The sequence below is a fragment of the Anomaloglossus baeobatrachus genome, chromosome 2 (genome assembly GCF_048569485.1).
Source record: "Anomaloglossus baeobatrachus isolate aAnoBae1 chromosome 2, aAnoBae1.hap1, whole genome shotgun sequence".
Classification (NCBI taxonomy): Eukaryota; Metazoa; Chordata; class Amphibia; order Anura; family Aromobatidae; genus Anomaloglossus; species Anomaloglossus baeobatrachus.
The window spans coordinates 462960680-462980489 of record NC_134354.1 but is presented as its reverse complement, the minus strand read 5'-3'; the positions used below and the strand labels follow the sequence as shown (position 1 = coordinate 462980489).

At 48.4% G+C, this 19810-nt stretch overlaps 1 protein-coding gene across 1 annotated transcript in view; it reads right to left on the bottom strand.

Annotated features, from left to right (window-relative positions):
• Window positions 1-1730: 1730 nt before the first annotated feature.
• The window catches only part of LOC142291656 (S-adenosyl-L-methionine-dependent tRNA 4-demethylwyosine synthase TYW1-like), a 293905-nt gene continuing 275825 nt past the window's right edge, over window positions 1731-19810 (bottom strand). Inside the window, exon 16 of the mRNA XM_075336334.1 lies at window positions 1731-2378. Within this exon, the coding sequence (XP_075192449.1) occupies window positions 2157-2378 (222 nt within the window). The 3' untranslated portion in view covers window positions 1731-2156. The remainder of the gene's footprint in view (window positions 2379-19810) is intronic.

Below are 19810 nucleotides of genomic sequence, written 5' to 3'. Positions count from 1 at the left end.
GAGCAGTGGGAGAGCGCAGCGTCCCCTCCTCCGCCCGCGACAACTTGGCGTCATGAACAGGATTCGAACCTGTGTGGGGAAACCCCATTGGATTGGACACTTCCGTGTCCGGGGCCCCCTGTATGAAGGTCAGGTGAGGCGGTTTGATGTCCGCCGGGGCTATGGCTTTAAATATGAGCCGGGCCTGGAGGCCAAAGTCTTCATAGCTCAGCGGGATGTTAATGCCCACCTGCCGAAGCACCCAGGCCGCAACCTGATGCCGGGCGACCTAGTCAAGTTGTCGCGGGCGGAGGAGGGGACGCTGCGCTCTCCCACTGCTCGGGTCCGACCGCTGCTGCAGCTGCTGCTGCTCGGTGGTGGCTCAAGCGGTGGGCCGGATCCCGGGGACTCGAGCGGCGTTCCTCGCCCGTGAGTGAAAAGGGGATTTGATTGTGGGGATTTGGTTATTGTCCGTGACGCCTCCCACGGTTGTGGTGATATTGGTGACACCACTGCTGATCTAGACGGGGATCCCGGGAGCGGTGACAGGGAGCAGCTTTGTTGTTAGTTCTCCCCTCTGTGGGTAGGGGGTTGGTTGTCCCGGGGCCCGGTGATGGGGTAGGGATGGATGACAGGCGGGTTACAGGGCCTGGTGAGGTGCAGGGTTACGGGGGCAGTGCTGTGCCGCACGGCACGGTGGTACTCACTCAGCCAATGATGAGGACACAGTTCTCGGTAAAACACACGGCTGGATGGATGGGTCCCACAGACGGCTGCGGTGTTGTCTCTCCCGGCAGGTTGATGGTGACTGCCTTTCCCTGCACCTGTGTACTGTAAACGGTTCCAATGGGTTCCCACCGGTAACCCGCTCCCCAGCTTGGATGGGAGCCGAAGGAGCCCCTTTTGCCCGCAGGCTCTGGCCCTGGGAACGGTAGCCTTGGCGGTGGCTGTGTTTCCCTCTCACGGTTGGACTGTTGCCTTCTGTCGGGACTTGGCTGCTGGGAAACCCAAGAGGTTCTCGTCGCTAACGAATTTGGCAAATTCACGGCGACTCCTAGCCTTGCCGGGGTCCGTAAGCCCCTGCCAGATGGTGCTGACTTCTCTTTGCGTACCGGTCCGGTACCGCCGGGCCACTGCCCGTCCACGGTCCTTACGGTAGACTCCGATAGGCCACTCCTGCAGACGGTCACCACCGTCTGCCAACCTTGCTGATCCGTCCGGGCCACACACCCGGACCAACTTCAGTCTGCTCACTTGCCACTTTACTCCTCTCACTTTCTCCTCCAAACTCTGACTGTTTTCCCGCCTCCAGGACTGTGAACTCCTCGGTGGGCGGAGACCAACCGCCTGGCTCCACCCCCTGGTGTGGACATCAGCCCCTGGAGGAAGGCAACAAGGGTTTTTGTCTGACTTCGGTGTGCCTGACCGGGAGTGTGGGGTGTGTGGGTGTTGTTCTCTGTGGCCCCTGGCTTGTCCAGGGCGCCACACAGACACTCTCCATGTATTATAGGATAACATGGGGAGTGTCTGTACTTGCTGAAACCTGCGGATTTATCTGGAAAATCCAGATAAATCCACAGGTTTTCCGTGGCAAAATCCGCAGAAACAAGCTCCTGTGGGCACATAGCCTTATGATTCTGTTTCTCCATCTCTCACTGATTCAATCTGATTTTGCTTACAAGTATGCAATTAATCTTCCAAAATAAATAGACAATATAGAAAATGTTCTTTATGGAAATTTTATTTTAATACAAAAAAAAGAATATTTGTATTTTATCCAACACCTTCACAAAATCACAGGTTTAATTTTTTCATTTTCAGGTACAATAATTTTTTATTTTTCAATTTAAACGAATAACGTCCTAAAATCATTAAAAGAAGCAATAAACTAAAAACCCAACTGTTTATCAAGGCATGAGGAACCCAAAAGAAAAAGGTGTGGCAACAGTACCTTCCCGAGAAAAAAAAATAAATGTTTTTATAACATTGTAGTTTGTTTGACCTCTATTATGACAATTTGGAGTTGGAACTATGAACGAACAATACCAAATTCTTTGGACTAACCATGCAACTTTCAAAACAAAATATTTTTTTTTTCCAAAAGTTCAATTCATGGACAACATGTCAAGCAAATTTATTCCCAAGATGGAAACATTTTCAAGGACAATGATTGTCTGCTAGCAACCAGAAATATCTTTAGTTTTATTTTTCCGTTGAAAACGTGTATCTACAGGATCAAAACCCCTCTCAGTAGAACCAAACAGAGCCCAATTGGGAGTTTTTGCAACGTAATCCAAGGCTGTGAAGGTCTTTGTGCCTCCACTCTTCTCATATGTACGGATCAGTTCTTGGAATCTCTCATAATCAATCCAGGTACACCATTCATTATCAATCTTGAACTGGAGAAGACAAATAATAAAAAGGAAAACATTAGGACAAGCTTAAAAAAAAGAACTCAATTTTACCCTTGATGCACTGTTGGAGAATATGGGAAAAAACTATGCAAAAGAACTGACGGAATATTTATAAATTTATGATTTTTTTTCTTCAACAAACACTAAGTTTCTTAATAAAACTTTCAGTAAGAAACATGGGATTATAAATAAAAAAAACAAGTGTTTTGCAGTGCAACAAACATAACCTTACTCGATTGATACGATTACAGTAATGTCAAATTTATGTTTATTTTTATTATATCACTTCTGCAAAATAAAACTATGTTTTTAAAGAGAGCCTGTCAGGTCACCAATGCTCTCCAACCCAGCAGCGATGATACTTGTATGCTCAAAGTACCTCCCTAACCATCCCCGTATAACGATATTCACGAATATGAATGTTTAAAAAAGCACATATAAACCTTGCTGTCCATATGCTAATTAGGCCTGTGACTAGTTCCCTAGACTAGTCGGCCCGCCTTCCGTGTTATCATTCCCCTGTGGGCTTGATAACATGAGCTGGCATCACCATCAGCTTCTGGAAAACTTGCAAATACATGCAGCTTATTTCAGCAGTGTCATAGTGCCTTTGAAGCCAAGTGTACGCTTCCCGGCTTCATTAGGCACAATGCGTATGACCGGAAATTCAAAAGACGTTTACGTGAGAAGTCTTCTGAATTTCCGGTCATGTGCAGTTTGCACAGATGGGCACAAGCGGCGAGTCGATATTGAATATTTTGCATTGTTCAATAGTGAAGCTTGCTTATGGTGAATAAGTTATACAACACCTTCGCAGATGAACAACAACAGTGAGTCAATGGAAGGAATTGCGCATGCGTCATCCTACAAGTGGAGGATATTGGAAAATTGTCTTTTCAGCGAGGAACAGGACTTGTACTCTAGTGCCAACCACTGGAAATAGCAATCCTAAAAGTCAATATTGACCCTTTAATGAGCCTTGACATATGACTTGGGATAAAAGTCAATCTAGATTCTCAACATCAGTGCAAAGAATCAAATCTGATTTGGCTACGTGATTTGGCAATTATAAAAAGAAAAAGTGAGAAGCTGGATAGAACCTGGGTGTTCTATAGGTGCTGATTACTGTAGTGAATTTTGGGGTACTTATATCAGTGTTTCTCAGTACGTTTCTTCCTCCCCCTAGGGCTTTCATTTGATCCCCTTACCAACAGCGTCCTTATTTTCGGAAGAAAAAACCAAAAGGCAAGGGAAAAAAAAAATGATCATAGCGCATCACTGTATTAAATGATGATGGATAAAAGCTGGGGTAGAGAAGAGTGAGGAGTGAGCACTATCATGCTCAGGTGCTCTGTACTTATTAAGAGCAGTTGGATGCTTGGATGAGCGCAATTCGAATACCCAAGCATAATGGAAGTGAATAGCGAACTCTAGCATTTTTCCGGAAGATTTCCCCAAGTGACACCAATCTTACTACAACCTGGTATGCATTTGACATTTCAACCAATTTTATTGTTTCAGCATATCTTCGTACTTGCGCTATTCTTATGTATTGTGTTTCGTCTGCTATGCTTACCACATGAATTCAACCAACTTTACTTATTTATAACATCCTACTTGCGCATGGACGGTACATTCACAAGGGATGCTGATGTCTCCCTTCACCACATCATGTTACCTCCTACAGCTGGTAATAATCTACTAATTTACTAATTATATTCATGTGTGGATATATAGGAAGTGACACAGTGCACTTTACCCCAGAGGAAGCCACACTTCTTACTGGCAATACGTGTGGGGTCTCCTCTCTCAGCTTATTGCTAGCTGTGTCCACAGGTTTCGGACTCGAGTATATACACCATACATTTATAATGAACTCTGGGTGTCCAGGGCTCAAACCTGAACATGGACTTTTTAAAAAAAAAAAAAAAAAAAAAAAGTCAGTTTCCGAGTTTGCAGGTAAATCCGGAGATATGACGATAAATCATGATATTCAAGTTATGTCAGGAAGCCCTCTCCTGGTGTCACCCCCCCTTTCCTTCACACAACTTGTTTAGCAACCCATCCCATGGCCATCTCCTGTGATATGGAAATTAGGTGATGTGGGAACAATGGACACAGGATGACTCCCTGCCGTCACCCTGTAACAAGAGTTGTATCTCATTATAAGGCTCTGGAACTAGCCAGACAGAACGACTCCAGTAAAAAATGGTTCATATCTCGCAAGCCATATTTCCGATAAATACGGCAACCATAAAAATGGTGTTTTCGCATGCGGACGATGCTGGCACACCTTTTTTATGGGAGCGGGAGCTTGGGAAATACCCCAGGCGTGATATCAGCCAATGTGGAACTAGTAGACAAGTCATGAAACCTCTCATTCTGTAGCTAAATTCATAACTGTCACAATGAGAGCATTGGCGTCCGCCTACGACGCTCCCAGGCAAAGTTATGGCCATATTCCATGTTGTGGATTTTGTCCATAACTCCAGCCAGGGGTGGAGCAGTGCTCCCTCTGAGGTCACGAAGGTAGGAGGGGACCTGGATTTGCCCAGGTTGATAACCCTACTTCGGCCATTTTCCAGTGTTCTTTCGCTGGGGGTCACGTGTAGGAAACATCTGTGGGAGTTCCTGGAAACCTGGTCTACAGCGCCCCCCTGTGGCCAGACGCACAAGGTAACTGATTGAATTGCATACCTGTTTGAAAACCATGCTTTATCTGTAACTGTACTCTGACATATGTATATTCTGTAGATTCCCTATTGTATATATTGTAGTTTCTAGTGTGCTTTAGGCTGATTAAATTATATAATTAATCTTGGGCTGTTCTGTTATCTCGATCTTGAATCCCACGTCTGTGTGTTCGGCTAATAGTTACCGTGAAGCGGTTGGTGGCAGCGAGTTGTGCCAAGGATTATTGTGGGGAGGCCAGTGAGATTCGGGGAGATTTTATATATTCCGCCCGCGGAGGTCGGGGGAATATATACCCTACTCTCACCGGGGACCCTTCAATAATCGGCATAAGTAGTATAGCGGCCTCCTTGCTTATTGTCGGGCAATTCCATAATTGGCCTGACTATAAGAGGGGCGCTAGAGAGCGCGTCACGTGCTCTGTCTGTCGGTCGGGAGGTATAAAGGAGGGGTGACCCCCACTTGTTACCCCCCGATTGTGACGTACTGGTAGCCAGCGCGGGGGATTTCTGAGTGACCCCCCCGGTGGTTTGTGACATATTGGTGGCATAGCGGTGGGATCGAGATAATAGTGTGTGTGAGTGTGAGACCCATACTCCCAGACACTAAAGACTGCCTGCAGCAGCTGTGGCTGCTGGGGTCTTCAGACTAGCTCAACACTAGAGTGTCAGAGTGCAGATACTGTAAGGTGTGTGGAGGCATCAGGTGTCAGTTCTGTGTCAGTGACCAAAAGTCTGCAAGAATGGCTGATGGCACCAGGAGCAGAGCTATGCAACTGGCCAATGCTAAGGCAGGAGCCGAAGAGAGGGAGGACGGTGCTGTGGACAGCAATGAGGAGGTTGCCCACGAGTCCTCCAGGAGCTCGACGCCAGAAAACCGTTCTGCCGAGGACATTGCGCAACCTGGCACTGCTGGACAAGATGAGGAGGAGCTCACCCAAGGTTCCTCAACGAGCCAGATGCCAGCCCTCCGCTCTGAAAGGGACAGTGAATCGCCTAGCTCTGCAGCGTGCCGCAGATCACCACGTGCCATTCCACCGAGCCTGGGAGGCTCGGATAGCCTTCTTCAAATGGCTATGGCCCTTCTCCAGGCTGGAGACCAGAAGGGCTACAAGGAACTCCTGGCAGAGCGCAGGGCAGAGCGGCAGGCAGCGCGTGACGCTGAGGCGGCGGAGCGGCACGCAGAGCGTGAGGCTGCGGAGCGAGAGCGGCAGGCAGCGCGTGAAGAGCGAGAGCGACAGGCAGACCGTGACTACCAGCTGCAGCTAGCTCAGCTCCGGCCCTCATCAGCCACATGTGACCTTCAAGACACCAAACTTCCAAAGGTCCGTGTTGAGGACTTCCCAGTGCTGGAGAAGGATGGAGACTTGGACTCTTTCTTGACTGCTTTTGAACGGACTTGCTTGCAGCACCATCTGGACAAGGAGCAGTGGGCCAAATACCTGACCCCCCGTTTAAGGGGTAAGGCCCTGGATATCCTTGGGGACTTGCCTGCTGAGGCAGATCAGGGCTACGACACCATCAAGCGGGCCCTGATCCAACAGTACAACCTCACCCCAGAGTCCTACCGCAAGAAGTTCCGGAGCCTACAGAAGGGACCAAAGGACTCCTGGGCTGACCACAGGCGGGCACTTGCCCGAGCTGCCGACCACTGGACCCAAGGCCTGCAGCTTTCCACCGGACCGGAGATCCTGGACTTGTTCATCACGGAGCAACTCTTGTGGAACTGCCCTGAGGATCTCCGCCAGTTCATCCGAGACCAGAAGCCAAAGGGGTCCACGGCTACAGCTGCCCTGGCCGATGACTACACCAACAATCGGGCTCCTGAAGCCAGGAGAGCAGCCACCAGCAGCACCTGGAGAGGGGGTAAGATGAATTCTGCGACTGCCCCACCTGCCCCTAGACTGCAGGGGGTGTCCCCCTCAACTCCCCTCTCCAGGCCCGTGGCAGAACCAAGACGGTGCCACCAGTGCAACCTACCTGGACACTTCAAGGCCATGTGCCCTCAGCGTCCCAAGGCCCCGGCTCCGTCCCCGTCCCAAGGGCCGCCCAAGGTGTATTGTGTGGGTGGGGGTGGTGGTAGGTCCCTGGACAGCTTCCAACCTGTCACCGTCGGCCGGTCTGTGACCATAGGACTGCGAGACAGCGCCTCGGAGGTGACTCTGGTGCGGCCTGAGATGGTGTCCCCCCAAGACTTGATCCCTGGAAAAACCCTCGCTGTCTCCGGGATTGGAGGCACTGACCCGGTGCTGCCTGTTGCTGACATTTATGTGGACTGGGGCGCAGGGCGGGGGGTGAGGGAGGTGGGGGTAACTGATCGGATCCCTGCAAACGTGCTACTTGGGACAGATTTGGGGCAGATAACCTCCCAGTTTGGGCCCCCCCCAAGGGCTGAACCTTCAGCCCGTACTGACATGACTCCTAACAATGTTAATGTGTTATCTATGAATGATGTAAGGGAGGAGGGAGTGAACTCTGATATTTCTGCTTGCATAGACACCATAGACACACACTCAGCTGCAGCTGTGACAGGGGAGGGGGTCAGAGAAAGGTGTGACAATGCCTCTACAAGTAACCAGCCTGTGAGCTGGGATCTGTTGCCCTCTGCAGGGATAAGCAGAGAGCAGGGTGCTGCAGGGGGAGGACCAGTGTGTGGGGTGGGGGCTACCACAGCAAATGTGGGGTCCCCAGAGATTTCACAGCGGGGTTCTGTTGCTGCAGGAGGGGAACAGGCAGGTGAGATTGGGGCCGGTCCAGGAGCGGAAGTGCTCCCAGGTAAGATCTCGGTGCATGGTTCCCCCACAACCGGGGTGTCAGGAAGCCAGGTAGGTCTGCCTGAACCGGCGACTTGGTCAGGAACGGAGGAGGAGCAGGCACGACCCACGGTCGCAGCGGCTGTGGCCGCTGTCACCCGCAGTGGGAGTGCTGGAAGCCAAGGGGCCTCCCGGAGGTCCGATAGCTCTTCCCCTTCTGACCAAGTGGCAGCCGAGTCAGGTGGAGGCCAGGACACAGGTCCCGGGGTACTGACTGAAGATGTGACAGTCTCGTCGATTCTGGCCACATCTAGTCAGGGGTTTCAGGCAGCGTTAGAAGCTGATGACAGCCTGAAAGCTCTTAAGGAGCAGGCGGCCCAGCCTCCCTCGGACTCGGACCCGGAGCGAGTGGTCTGGGACCAAGGACGGCTGTACCGGGCCACGGTCCAGCAGGGTTCACCGGAGGCGTGGCCCAGGGACCGACAGTTGGTGGTACCCTATCCGTTCCGGACGGAGTTGTTGCGGATCGCACATGAGATTCCGATGGCCGGACACCTAGGGATCGCTAAGACCAAGGCCAGGTTAAACCAGCATTTCTACTGGCCAAAAATGGGGGCCGATGTGGCTGCCTACTGCCGTTCGTGTGAAACCTGTCAGAGAGTGGGGAAGGCGGGGCCACGCCCCAAAGCCCCACTAGTATCTCTGCCAATCATCGATGAGCCTTTCAGGAGGGTGGCTGTGGATCTGGTCGGCCCGCTGGCCATCCCCAGCAGCTCCGGGAAACGCTTCCTACTGACGGTAGTGGACTATGCCACCCGGTACCCAGAAGCAGTGGCCTTGTCGTCCATTCGGGCTGACAAGGTGGCCACCGCATTGCTGGAGATTTTCTCCCGAGTGGGTTTTCCCCAGGAAATGCTCACTGACCAGGGGACCCAATTCATGTCCCAGCTGATGGAGGCCCTCTGTAAGCAAGTCCAGGTGCGACATCTGGTGGCCAGCCCGTACCATCCACAGACTAATGGCCTGTGCGAGCGGTTCAATGGCACCTTAAAGCAGATGCTTAAGATGTTGGTCGACTCCCATGGGCGTGACTGGGAGCGGTATCTCCCACACCTGTTATTTGCTTACCGGGAGGTTCCACAGGCCTCAACAGGATTCTCACCGTTTGAGCTCCTGTACGGGCGACGTGTGCGGGGCCCCCTGGCTCTGGTGAAAGAGGCTTGGGAAGGGGATTTGGCCACCCCTGGAGTGTCGGTTATCGAGTATGTCATGCGCTTCCGGGACAAAATGCAGGCCTTGACGCAACTGGTACACGACAATATGGCTCAAGCCCAGGCCGATCAGAAGCGTTGGTACGACCAGAACGCTTGTGAGAGGACCTACCAAGTGGGTCAAAAGGTGTGGGTACTGGTCCCCGTACCACAGGACAAGCTTCAGGCAGCCTGGGAAGGCCCATACCTCGTGTACCAGCAGCTCAACCCTGTAACGTACCTGGTCACCCTGGACCCTGCCCGTGGAAGGCGGAAGCCCTTCCATGTGAACATGATGAAGGCACATCATGAGCGGGAGGCATGTGCGCTCCCCGTGTGCAACCTGCCCGAGGAGGGAGAAGCGGAAACCCTCTTGGATATGCTAGCCCAGGTTAGGGCAGGCGGATCCATTGAGGATGTGGAGGTTGGCCACCAGCTCTTGGAAGACCAACGGTCCCAGCTGTGGGCCACCCTCCTCCCCTTCCGGGGGTTGTTTACCAACCAGCCCGGAAGGACTGACTTGGCTGTCCATCACGTGGACACTGGGGATCATCCCCCGATCCGGCGTTCAGCATATCGGGTCTCCCTGGAGGTGCAGCAACACATGCGCCAGGAGATTGACGAGATGCTGAAGCTGGGGGTGATCCAGGCATCCAACAGCGCTTGGGCCTCGCCTGTAGTCCTCGTCCCTAAGAAGGACCGAACCACTCGGTTCTGCGTGGACTACAGGGGGCTCAATGCGGTCACGGTCGCCGATGCGTACCCAATGCCACGCATCGATGACCTGCTCGATCAGTTGGCCGGGGCTCAGTACCTGACCATCATGGATCTGAGCCGGGGATATTGGCAGATCCCCCTGACTCGCAAGGCCAGGGAACGCTCTGCCTTTATTACCCCATTTGGACTGTACGAGTCCACGGTGATGCCATTCGGGATGAGGAATGCCCCTGCCACTTTCCAGCGGATGGTCAACACCCTGCTCAAGGGACTTGAAGGGTACGCGGCCGCGTACCTGGATGACATTGCCGTCTTCAGTCCCACCTGGGAGGACCACCTAGAGCATCTAGCACAGGTGCTCAGGCGGATCCACCGGGCAGGTTTGACCATCAAGCCGGGAAAGTGTCAGCTGGCCATGAGCGAGGTCCAGTACCTCGGTCACCGGGTAGGTGGGAGAACACTGAAGCCCGAGCCTGAGAAAGTGGAAGCCATCGCATCCTGGCCCACCCCCAGGACCAAGAAGCAGGTGATGTCCTTCTTGGGGACCGCTGGGTACTATAGGAGGTTTGTTCCATGCTATAGTAGCCTGGCAAAGCCCCTGACGGACCTCACCAAGAAGAAGCTGCCCTCTGCAGTCGATTGGACAATGGACTGCGAGACAGCCTTCCGGGCCCTAAAGGACGCCCTGTCCAGCCCGCCCGTGCTACAGGCAGCCGACTTCACGCGGCCGTTTGTAGTACAGACCGACGCCAGTGACTTCGGCCTCGGTGCGGTGCTCAGCCAGGTGGACTCTGCGAGCCAAGAGCACCCAGTCTTGTACCTGAGCAGGAAGCTGTTACCGAGGGAAGTGGCCTATTCCACAATGGAGAAGGAGTGCCTGGCCATAGTGTGGGCCCTGCAGCGTCTGCAACCCTATCTATACGGGCGCCACTTCATCGTGGAGACGGACCACAACCCCCTCAGCTGGTTGCACACCGTCTCTGGGACGAATGGGCGACTGTTGCGATGGAGCCTTGCGCTCCAGCAATACAACTTCACCATTCGCCACAAAAGGGGCCGTGACCACGGTAACGCAGACGGGCTGTCCCGACAAGGAGAGGTCGCGGACGGGCGCACGGGGGAACACCGGAGTGTGCTGCCCCCTAGCGCCCTCAAAAGGGGGGAGGTGTGAGGTAAATCCGGAGATATGACGATAAATCATGATATTCAAGTTATGTCAGGAAGCCCTCTCCTGGTGTCACCCCCCCTTTCCTTCACACAACTTGTTTAGCAACCCATCCCATGGCCATCTCCTGTGATATGGAAATTAGGTGATGTGGGAACAATGGACACAGGATGACTCCCTGCCGTCACCCTGTAACAAGAGTTGTATCTCATTATAAGGCTCTGGAACTAGCCAGACAGAACGACTCCAGTAAAAAATGGTTCATATCTCGCAAGCCATATTTCCGATAAATACGGCAACCATAAAAATGGTGTTTTCGCATGCGGACGATGCTGGCACACCTTTTTTATGGGAGCGGGAGCTTGGGAAATACCCCAGGCGTGATATCAGCCAATGTGGAACTAGTAGACAAGTCATGAAACCTCTCATTCTGTAGCTAAATTCATAACTGTCACAATGAGAGCATTGGCGTCCGCCTACGACGCTCCCAGGCAAAGTTATGGCCATATTCCATGTTGTGGATTTTGTCCATAACTCCAGCCAGGGGTGGAGCAGTGCTCCCTCTGAGGTCACGAAGGTAGGAGGGGACCTGGATTTGCCCAGGTTGATAACCCTACTTCGGCCATTTTCCAGTGTTCTTTCGCTGGGGGTCACGTGTAGGAAACATCTGTGGGAGTTCCTGGAAACCTGGTCTACAGCGCCCCCCTGTGGCCAGACGCACAAGGTAACTGATTGAATTGCATACCTGTTTGAAAACCATGCTTTATCTGTAACTGTACTCTGACATATGTATATTCTGTAGATTCCCTATTGTATATATTGTAGTTTCTAGTGTGCTTTAGGCTGATTAAATTATATAATTAATCTTGGGCTGTTCTGTTATCTCGATCTTGAATCCCACGTCTGTGTGTTCGGCTAATAGTTACCGTGAAGCGGTTGGTGGCAGCGAGTTGTGCCAAGGATTATTGTGGGGAGGCCAGTGAGATTCGGGGAGATTTTATATATTCCGCCCGCGGAGGTCGGGGGAATATATACCCTACTCTCACCGGGGACCCTTCAATAATCGGCATAAGTAGTATAGCGGCCTCCTTGCTTATTGTCGGGCAATTCCATAATTGGCCTGACTATAAGAGGGGCGCTAGAGAGCGCGTCACGTGCTCTGTCTGTCGGTCGGGAGGTATAAAGGAGGGGTGACCCCCACTTGTTACCCCCCGATTGTGACGTACTGGTAGCCAGCGCGGGGGATTTCTGAGTGACCCCCCCGGTGGTTTGTGACACCTGAACATGGACTTTTTTAAAAAAAAAAAAAAAAAAAAAAGTCAGTTTCCGAGTTTGCTGTGTTGTTTGTATGCTAAACACTTGAGCGAGTATTGGAGTGCTTGGGTATTCTCGTCGTTCGGCCCATTTCTATATTTCTTTCCCCCAAAAAAAAGACCTACCCTGAAAAAAGGCCCTAATAGGATTTTTAGATCTTTTTCAGTATGCTTAAAATACTCCAAAAATAAGCCCTAGTTGCGGTTCCATAAGGAAGTGTTAAAGCAGCTAAAAAAGTTAAAGGATACAGTAGGACTATTCATCAAAGAAAGCAGACATTCCCCAAACAAAACAGACACCCCCAAATGAAAACAACCCCCTTTAAAAAAAATGGCACTCACCAAATCTCAAATAATTACTGTTAACAAGTGCCGATGGTAGATGGGCTCTCATACAGAGATCTGTGTCGCTGTCAGGTCTCTTGCCATTCCAGATGTATTGCACTAAAGCTCTCACTAACAGATCGGGTACCAGTATCATGCTGCACGAGTAATACAATTTACAGTCACCAGGGGGAGCCAACCGCTGTAGAATGCAGGAGGATCTGACAGCAAAGCAGATCTGTATGTGAGAGCAAACTCTAATTATTTGGGGTCTTTTAAGTGCAATTCTTTTAGAGGGTGTCTGCTTTATTTCGGGGGTAAATGTAACACTACATAGAGAATAATAAATTTAAGCAGGTAATTTAAACCATTGTAAATATGGTATGTACCCATCATTATAGGACTGGTTTTGCATCACGAGAATAGCAAATCAAATTACAAAACAATATGCAGCTCAACCAGTAATAGCATTGACACAAAATGTTGATGTTCCAGAATGTAATGACATGATTATAATTTTAATAAATGTTGATATTTTTTGTTCAAGAATAAGTGTGGACTATTATTCATGGGAAAATATAAGACAACTCCTGAAAATAAGCCCTAGTGCGTCTTTTGGAGAAAAAAAAATAGACGACCCGGTCTTAATTTTCAAGGAAACACGGGTATTAGGTCTTATAAGACTCCTTACACTGCATTATCCCTTAAACCCTAGAAAGAAGCCTCTCAGAGCCAATTCTGATCTGATGCTTTGCACTGACGAGGGTCAACACACTGAAACACTGTTTCTGCAAATTGAGATTCTGGTTTGGCCTTTATCCCAAGCCATAGGCCAAGGCTCATTAAAGGGAACCTGTCAGGTGCAATATGCACCCAGAACCACGAGCAGTTCTGGGTGAATATTGCTAATCCCTGCCTAGCAGTCCCAGCATCTAGTAGCATAGATAAAGAGATCTTTACATAAAGTATTTCTATAGATCCTTTATGATATGCTAATGAGGGCAGCCACTAGTCGCAAGGGCTTTAGTTCCCTTGACTAGTCGGCCCTCTTAGCATGTAAGCACGCCCCTGTGGGTGTACTAACATCCTAATGAATGCGCGGTGTCAGGGGGATGGTTGCGCTCACCTCTGCTGCCACCGCACAGACTCTGGATTTTGACTCAGTGGGCATGATCCCCGGACTTCCGGTCATGCGCACTATGAAGCTGGGTGTATGTGTGAAAGCTTCAAACTGGTGTAGTGCGCATGACCAGAAGTGCCGGGGACTTTGATCATGCCCACTGACCCTATGCCCCGTATTCTGAGGCGGTGCAACTGACACAGGTATGTACATCACTACCGATGACGCTGGGCAGTGGGCATTAAATAGCATGTTAGCACGCCTCTGTGGGCGTGCTAACATGCTAAGAGGGCGGAATGAGAGCAGGAACTAATGCCCTTGCGACTAGTCCCTGCGTTCATTAGCATATCATAGAGGATCTTTATCTAGGCTACTAGATGCAGAAACAGTTAGGCAGGGATTAGTGATATGCACCCGGAACTGCTCGTGATTCTCGGTGCATATTGCACCTGACAGGTTCACTTTAAAGGGTTGATATTGAGTTTTAGGACTGTTCCTTCCAACAAGTGGCAACAATAATTTCCATATTTAAATTTTCCAGGGGAACATTGAATGGCTTATAAGCATCCTTACACTGGCATGTCAGGTATGTCTCTCTCCACAAGCAGACTGAAAATTTTTTAAAAAGTATGTGACCCAAAGTGTTTTCTGTTAGCTGTGTATGCATATGGATTTTGATGTATTTGTTAAGTTTAATCTACACAAGATTTTCATGACCACACTGCATCTGTCAAAAGTAGGTAAGGGACGTCTATTATTGGTGGTAAAGATGTAGGCCTGTGACCGTCAAATAGAAAAAACAGTAAGCTTTATAACAAAAAGATATCTAATGCTACTCTGAATGGTATGACATTTTTTTTTTTACCAATCACTACTTAGAAGAGGAAAAGAAAGAAAAGCTAAATGTCAATCAAGAATGACCTCTCTTAGAATTGGTTACGACCCAGAGACAATTCTCAGCACAGACTCAATGATGTATTTACACAGCAGGTCTTCCCCTGAAAGTGTCATGGGCTCATGAACTTACTTCTTTTAGTCTGCACGGTTCTTTGGTTTTAGTAGATTTTTTTTTTTTTTAACTGACATGTGCTTTACACTGACTGGGTCAAGGCATGATAATCAGGCGGCCATTTTACAGGCCATGGAGAGCTCTAATTTGTTATCTAAACATAGGCATACAGTATTTCTGTTCTCTTTTGCCTTTTCATTCATAATTTTGTCATTACATGTTTTACCAGAAAAGGCATGAGGTAAATGATTGGTAATGGTCATGCGGTTATGTAAAGCTGTTTAATGAGAGGCGAGGAACCAGCTGTCTACAGAGCAAAAATGGTAAAAAAATAAAAAATTAAGGGCTAGTGGGAACCACCAAAGATGGCTTGTGTTGCTGTCAAATCATCTGGCTCATTAAAAAGTGGGAATTCCCATTAATGGAAATCAGCCCTCTAGGCTCAGAGTTTCTTCTGGCCTTAAAACAAGTACTGTATTGCGGTATTATTAGGACCATTAAGGTATGCTCAAATGGGTAAAATTTGATCTTAATTTGTTGCAGATTCCAAGCTAAAAACAAAAATTAATCCTATTAAAAAACCCTTAAAAAATAAGGTTCTGATGTTGTGCAAGTTATTTTGCCCGCATTAAAATCAAGCTAAAAAACACCACGGTTACTTACCGATAGCCGGTTTTTCCAGAACCCATGACAGCACCACGTGATTATATGGGTGCTGTCATGGGTGAGGAGAAAACACAACGGTTACTTACCGGTAGCTGGTTTTTCCAGAACCCATGACAGCACCCATATAATCACGTGGTGCTGTTATGGGTGAGGGGAAAAGTAAATTAAAACTTTAAATTTAATGCAGACACAAGATAGTCATTAAACTGGTTCCATAAAATATTAACCGCAACAAAATTAACCTAAAAGCACAGTGTGTTTGACCTACAAAAGTCACAAAAGCTGAGTATCTGCTCGCAATTACACATCTAAACTGTGCAAGGGAATATCTTAAATGTACCATGCTTTGTTAAAAAGATGGTCCAGTAACTAAAATGGCCTTCCTAAATATCTATCCTTACACATAACCACTTTTGTAAATAGCTTTATAATACAAGTCTCCCTATCTAGCTAATCCCAGTGATATTTCATTTGAATGAAGTCTCAAACATGATGGCACAGGAGGCTGGGGCTGCACTCACTTCCCTGTAGCGTCTACAACCCCTCTTGGGACAGGATGTCATTAGGGGGTAGAGCACTGCAGTTACTTGCTACCGATTCTTGCATCACTGCCCCTCTGAAGAGGTCATGGATTTATAGTGTTACATACGGTTTGAGAGGCAAGTGCAGCGTGGCAACTCTGCTTCGGTCTATGCCAAAACAGCTTCTAATTGTGAAAGACAAAGTCATCAGAGGGTGCAGTTAAAAGCACTGCGTGACAGCAGTGCCGTTCTACAGCTTCTAGCACCTCCCTCAAATGAACAGTCATCAGGGGGTTGGGAGTCCTGCCTAAGTGCTATGCCCCATTATTCACCAGGCACAGTATCATTTAGTAGCAGCAGTTATGTTCACTGTAATGGGATGAAGTTATAGTACATTGCAATACCAGGCAGGTAGCAAAAAGGCTGTAAAAATGAGGAGACAAAGATGTCTGGACAGTAATTCTAGTAGAAGTCGTGGCTGGAAGAAGGATCATGGTGGGCTAGGACAAATGAGGAAAGTGAATTATTCCAATCAGAGAAGAATGAGTGAGTCACTGGACGTAATTGTGTAGTTTGGCTCACATTGATTAATGCTATATTGTCCAATAGGTTCAGTAGAGCTGAATTTAAAAAGGACTTTCCATTTTCAGAAAACCCCTGTGCTTAAACAAAACAAAAACGGGCACTTTACTCACCTTCAGTGTAAAGAGCAGTGTCTCCCCCACTGCTACCGCTCTCTGTTATTGTCTCCAGCACTGATATCATATAGGCAACCAATCATTGAGCTCAGCGGCCCTGAGTGACTCGTGCAGTCTACATGTGCAGAGCCACAGAACTCACCAATTGGCTGCTGTGCTGTCAATTTGTTGCCAGCGCTGCAGACTATAACAGACACAATGAGGATACTGGGGCAGGGCAAGTAAGGCTACATGCGCATGCTGCTTCCTTTTTTTGTCGCATTTTTTAGTGCAGTTATGTTGTCAGCAAGTTCTGACTTTTGACTTTCCAACAAGGTCTATGTGCATTCATATTTTCTGTACACGCGCTACAGTTTTTTTTAAAACTGTGACAAAAAAAGAAGCAGCATGTTCATTTTTCTTGTGTTTTTGTCACATTTTATCACCCACTGAAATCAATGAGTTGATGAAAAACACAAGCATGCTACCAAATTTGTGCGTTTTGCCTGTGTTTTACTTGTCACAAAAAATGCAGGTCACCAACATTGTTCCAGGATAAATTAATTCCCTCTCTCCAGGCACTTCATACTCACCGATGCAGTTGTCACACTGCTCCAGCGGCCTCTCATTCTTCTTTCGGGGCCGCTCATTAGGTTCATACATATTCACTGCTTCCCCCGCCCACTGGCGTCTGTGATTGGTTGCAATCAGACGCGCCCCCACACTGAATGACAACTGTCTGACTGAAACCAATCACAGATGCCGGTGGGCGGGACTATATCATACAGTAAAATAAATAATTAAAAAAAAACGGAGTGAGGTTCCCACAATTTTAATACCTAGCCAAGATAAAGCCGCACAGCTGGGGGCTGGTATTCTCAGACTTGGGAGGTCTATGCTTATTATGCTCTCCCCAGCCTAAAAATATCAGTTGGCAGCGGCCTGGAATTGCTGCATCCATTAGATGTGGAAGTCCCGGCATATTACCCAGCTCTTCCTGATTGACTGGGTGCAGTGGCAGTCAGGGTAATAAGGAGTTAATGGCAGCCCACAGCTGCCACCAGGTCCTAGATTAGTCATGGCAGGCATCTAGGAGACACCTCGTCATCACTATAATCTGTAAGTGAAAGTAAATAAACACAAACACCCCAAAAATCCTTTATTTGAAATAAAAGACAAAAAAGCCACCCTCTTTCACCACTTTATTAACCCCCAAAACAGCCCTCCAGGTCTGACGTAATTAACACAAGGTCCCACAACGCTTCCAGCACTGCTACATCTGACGCTAACAGCGAGCGCCATAAAAGAAGACTGCCTCCTGTAAGGTTCAGGCCACGACTGAAGTGAACTGCGTGATCAGCGGTGACGTCACTCAGATGAGTCCTCCTCCTGCGGCTCACTTCAGTCACAAACTCCAGGGCACCTGGACTCCCGCTATGACCGCAAGTCACCCGTGTGACATCACCACTTATGCAGCTCACTTCACTTGCTGTGTGGCGCTCACAGCGGGCAGTCATGTTCTATGTCGCTCGCTGTGAGCGTCAGATATAGCAGTGCTGGAAGCATTGTGGGACCTTGTGTGGAATACATTGGACCTAGAGGGCTGTTTTGGGGGTTAATAAAGTGGGTTTTTTGTCTTTTATATCAAATAAAGGATTTTTTGGGTGTTTGTGTTTATTTACTTTCACTTACAGATTACTGATGGGCGGGGTGTCTCATAGATGCCTGCCATCACTATTCTAGGCTTAGTAGCAGCTGTGGGCTGTTATTAACTCCTTATTACCCCGATTGCCACCGCACCAGGGTAACGGAAAGAGCCATGGTCAAGCGCCAGAATTGGCACATCTTATGGATGCAAAACATCTGGGGCAGCTGTGGGTTGCTATTTAGTGATGGGCAAACCCCCGATGTTCATGTTCGAGAGCCTCGCCCGAACGTTTTGTAAAGATCGAATTCTGAGATAACGCGAACTTGCGTCCGAACACCGAACTTTGACTTGGAATGGTTCGGGATCATGTGCACGAACACTATGTGTTCGGTCCGGACCCCGAACTTTACAGTTCGGGTTCGCCCATCACTACTGTTATTGTTAAGTTGGAAAGGGACAAATAACCATGGTCCTTCCCACCAATTGTCTACTGTACCTTGGCTGGTATTAGAAAAATGGGGGGACCTAACGTGATTTATTTATTTATTTTTTAAATAAATAAATCAAATATTTAAAAAAAAAAAAAAAAAGCATGGAATCCCCTCTATTTTTCATAACCAACCAAGGTACAGTAAACAGCTGAGGGTTGCAGCTGCTGCTCTTCCTGTGCCGGATATGAAAAATGAGGGAGGACCCCAGGTCTTTTTTTTTTTTTTTTTTACCCCAAAAACCGGCCAAGCTAGCTATTCCTTGATCGATCTATTCTGTTATTTCTTTCGATCTATTGTGTCTCTTCTTTCTTATTATCTATTCTAGATGTTGTTTCTATCTATTCTATATGTTCTTTATATCTATCTATTCTTTCTTTTTTTTCTATCAATTATCTTATCATACTTTGTTTCTCTTTTTAAAAAAGCGCATTAACAAAAATGCGGCGAAAACGCACCATCATTACAAACTTTTTTTTTTGGTTTGTTTTTTTTTTAACATTTCCAGGCTCTCTGTGACAAGGTGCAGTTTTGGTGCAGTTAAAACTGCAGCGTGCACATATAGCCACATATAGCCTAAAGCACTGATTGACAAAATCCTGGCAAAAACACTTTAAATGTAAGGGTAAGTTCACACAGTGCGTTTTTCACGGCGTTTTTGCACAGTTTTCGGGTGCGTTTTTGCTCAGAAAACTGCATGACTTTGCTTCCCCAGCAAAGTCTATGAGCTTTCATTTTTGCTGTCTGCACACAGCGTTTTTTATCAGCTGCGTTTTTGAGGTGCCACAAAAACGCAGCATGTCAATTACTCTCGCGTTTTTCACTGCGCTTTTCATCCATTAAGTGCAATGGGATGTTGAAAGACGCAATGAGAAACGCAAATAGGTGCGTTTTGGTGCGTTTTAGTGCGTTTCTAAGACCAAAAACGCAGCTATAAACGCAGGAGGTGGGTAGTAAAGTGACATGTACAGGAAGAGGATTCCTTCTGTCAGTAAACACAGAAGCGTGAATCCTCCCGGTACCGTCACCGCTGCCTCCCCCTCCCATCCTGTGCATTTATGCTGCCGTGCGGTGCC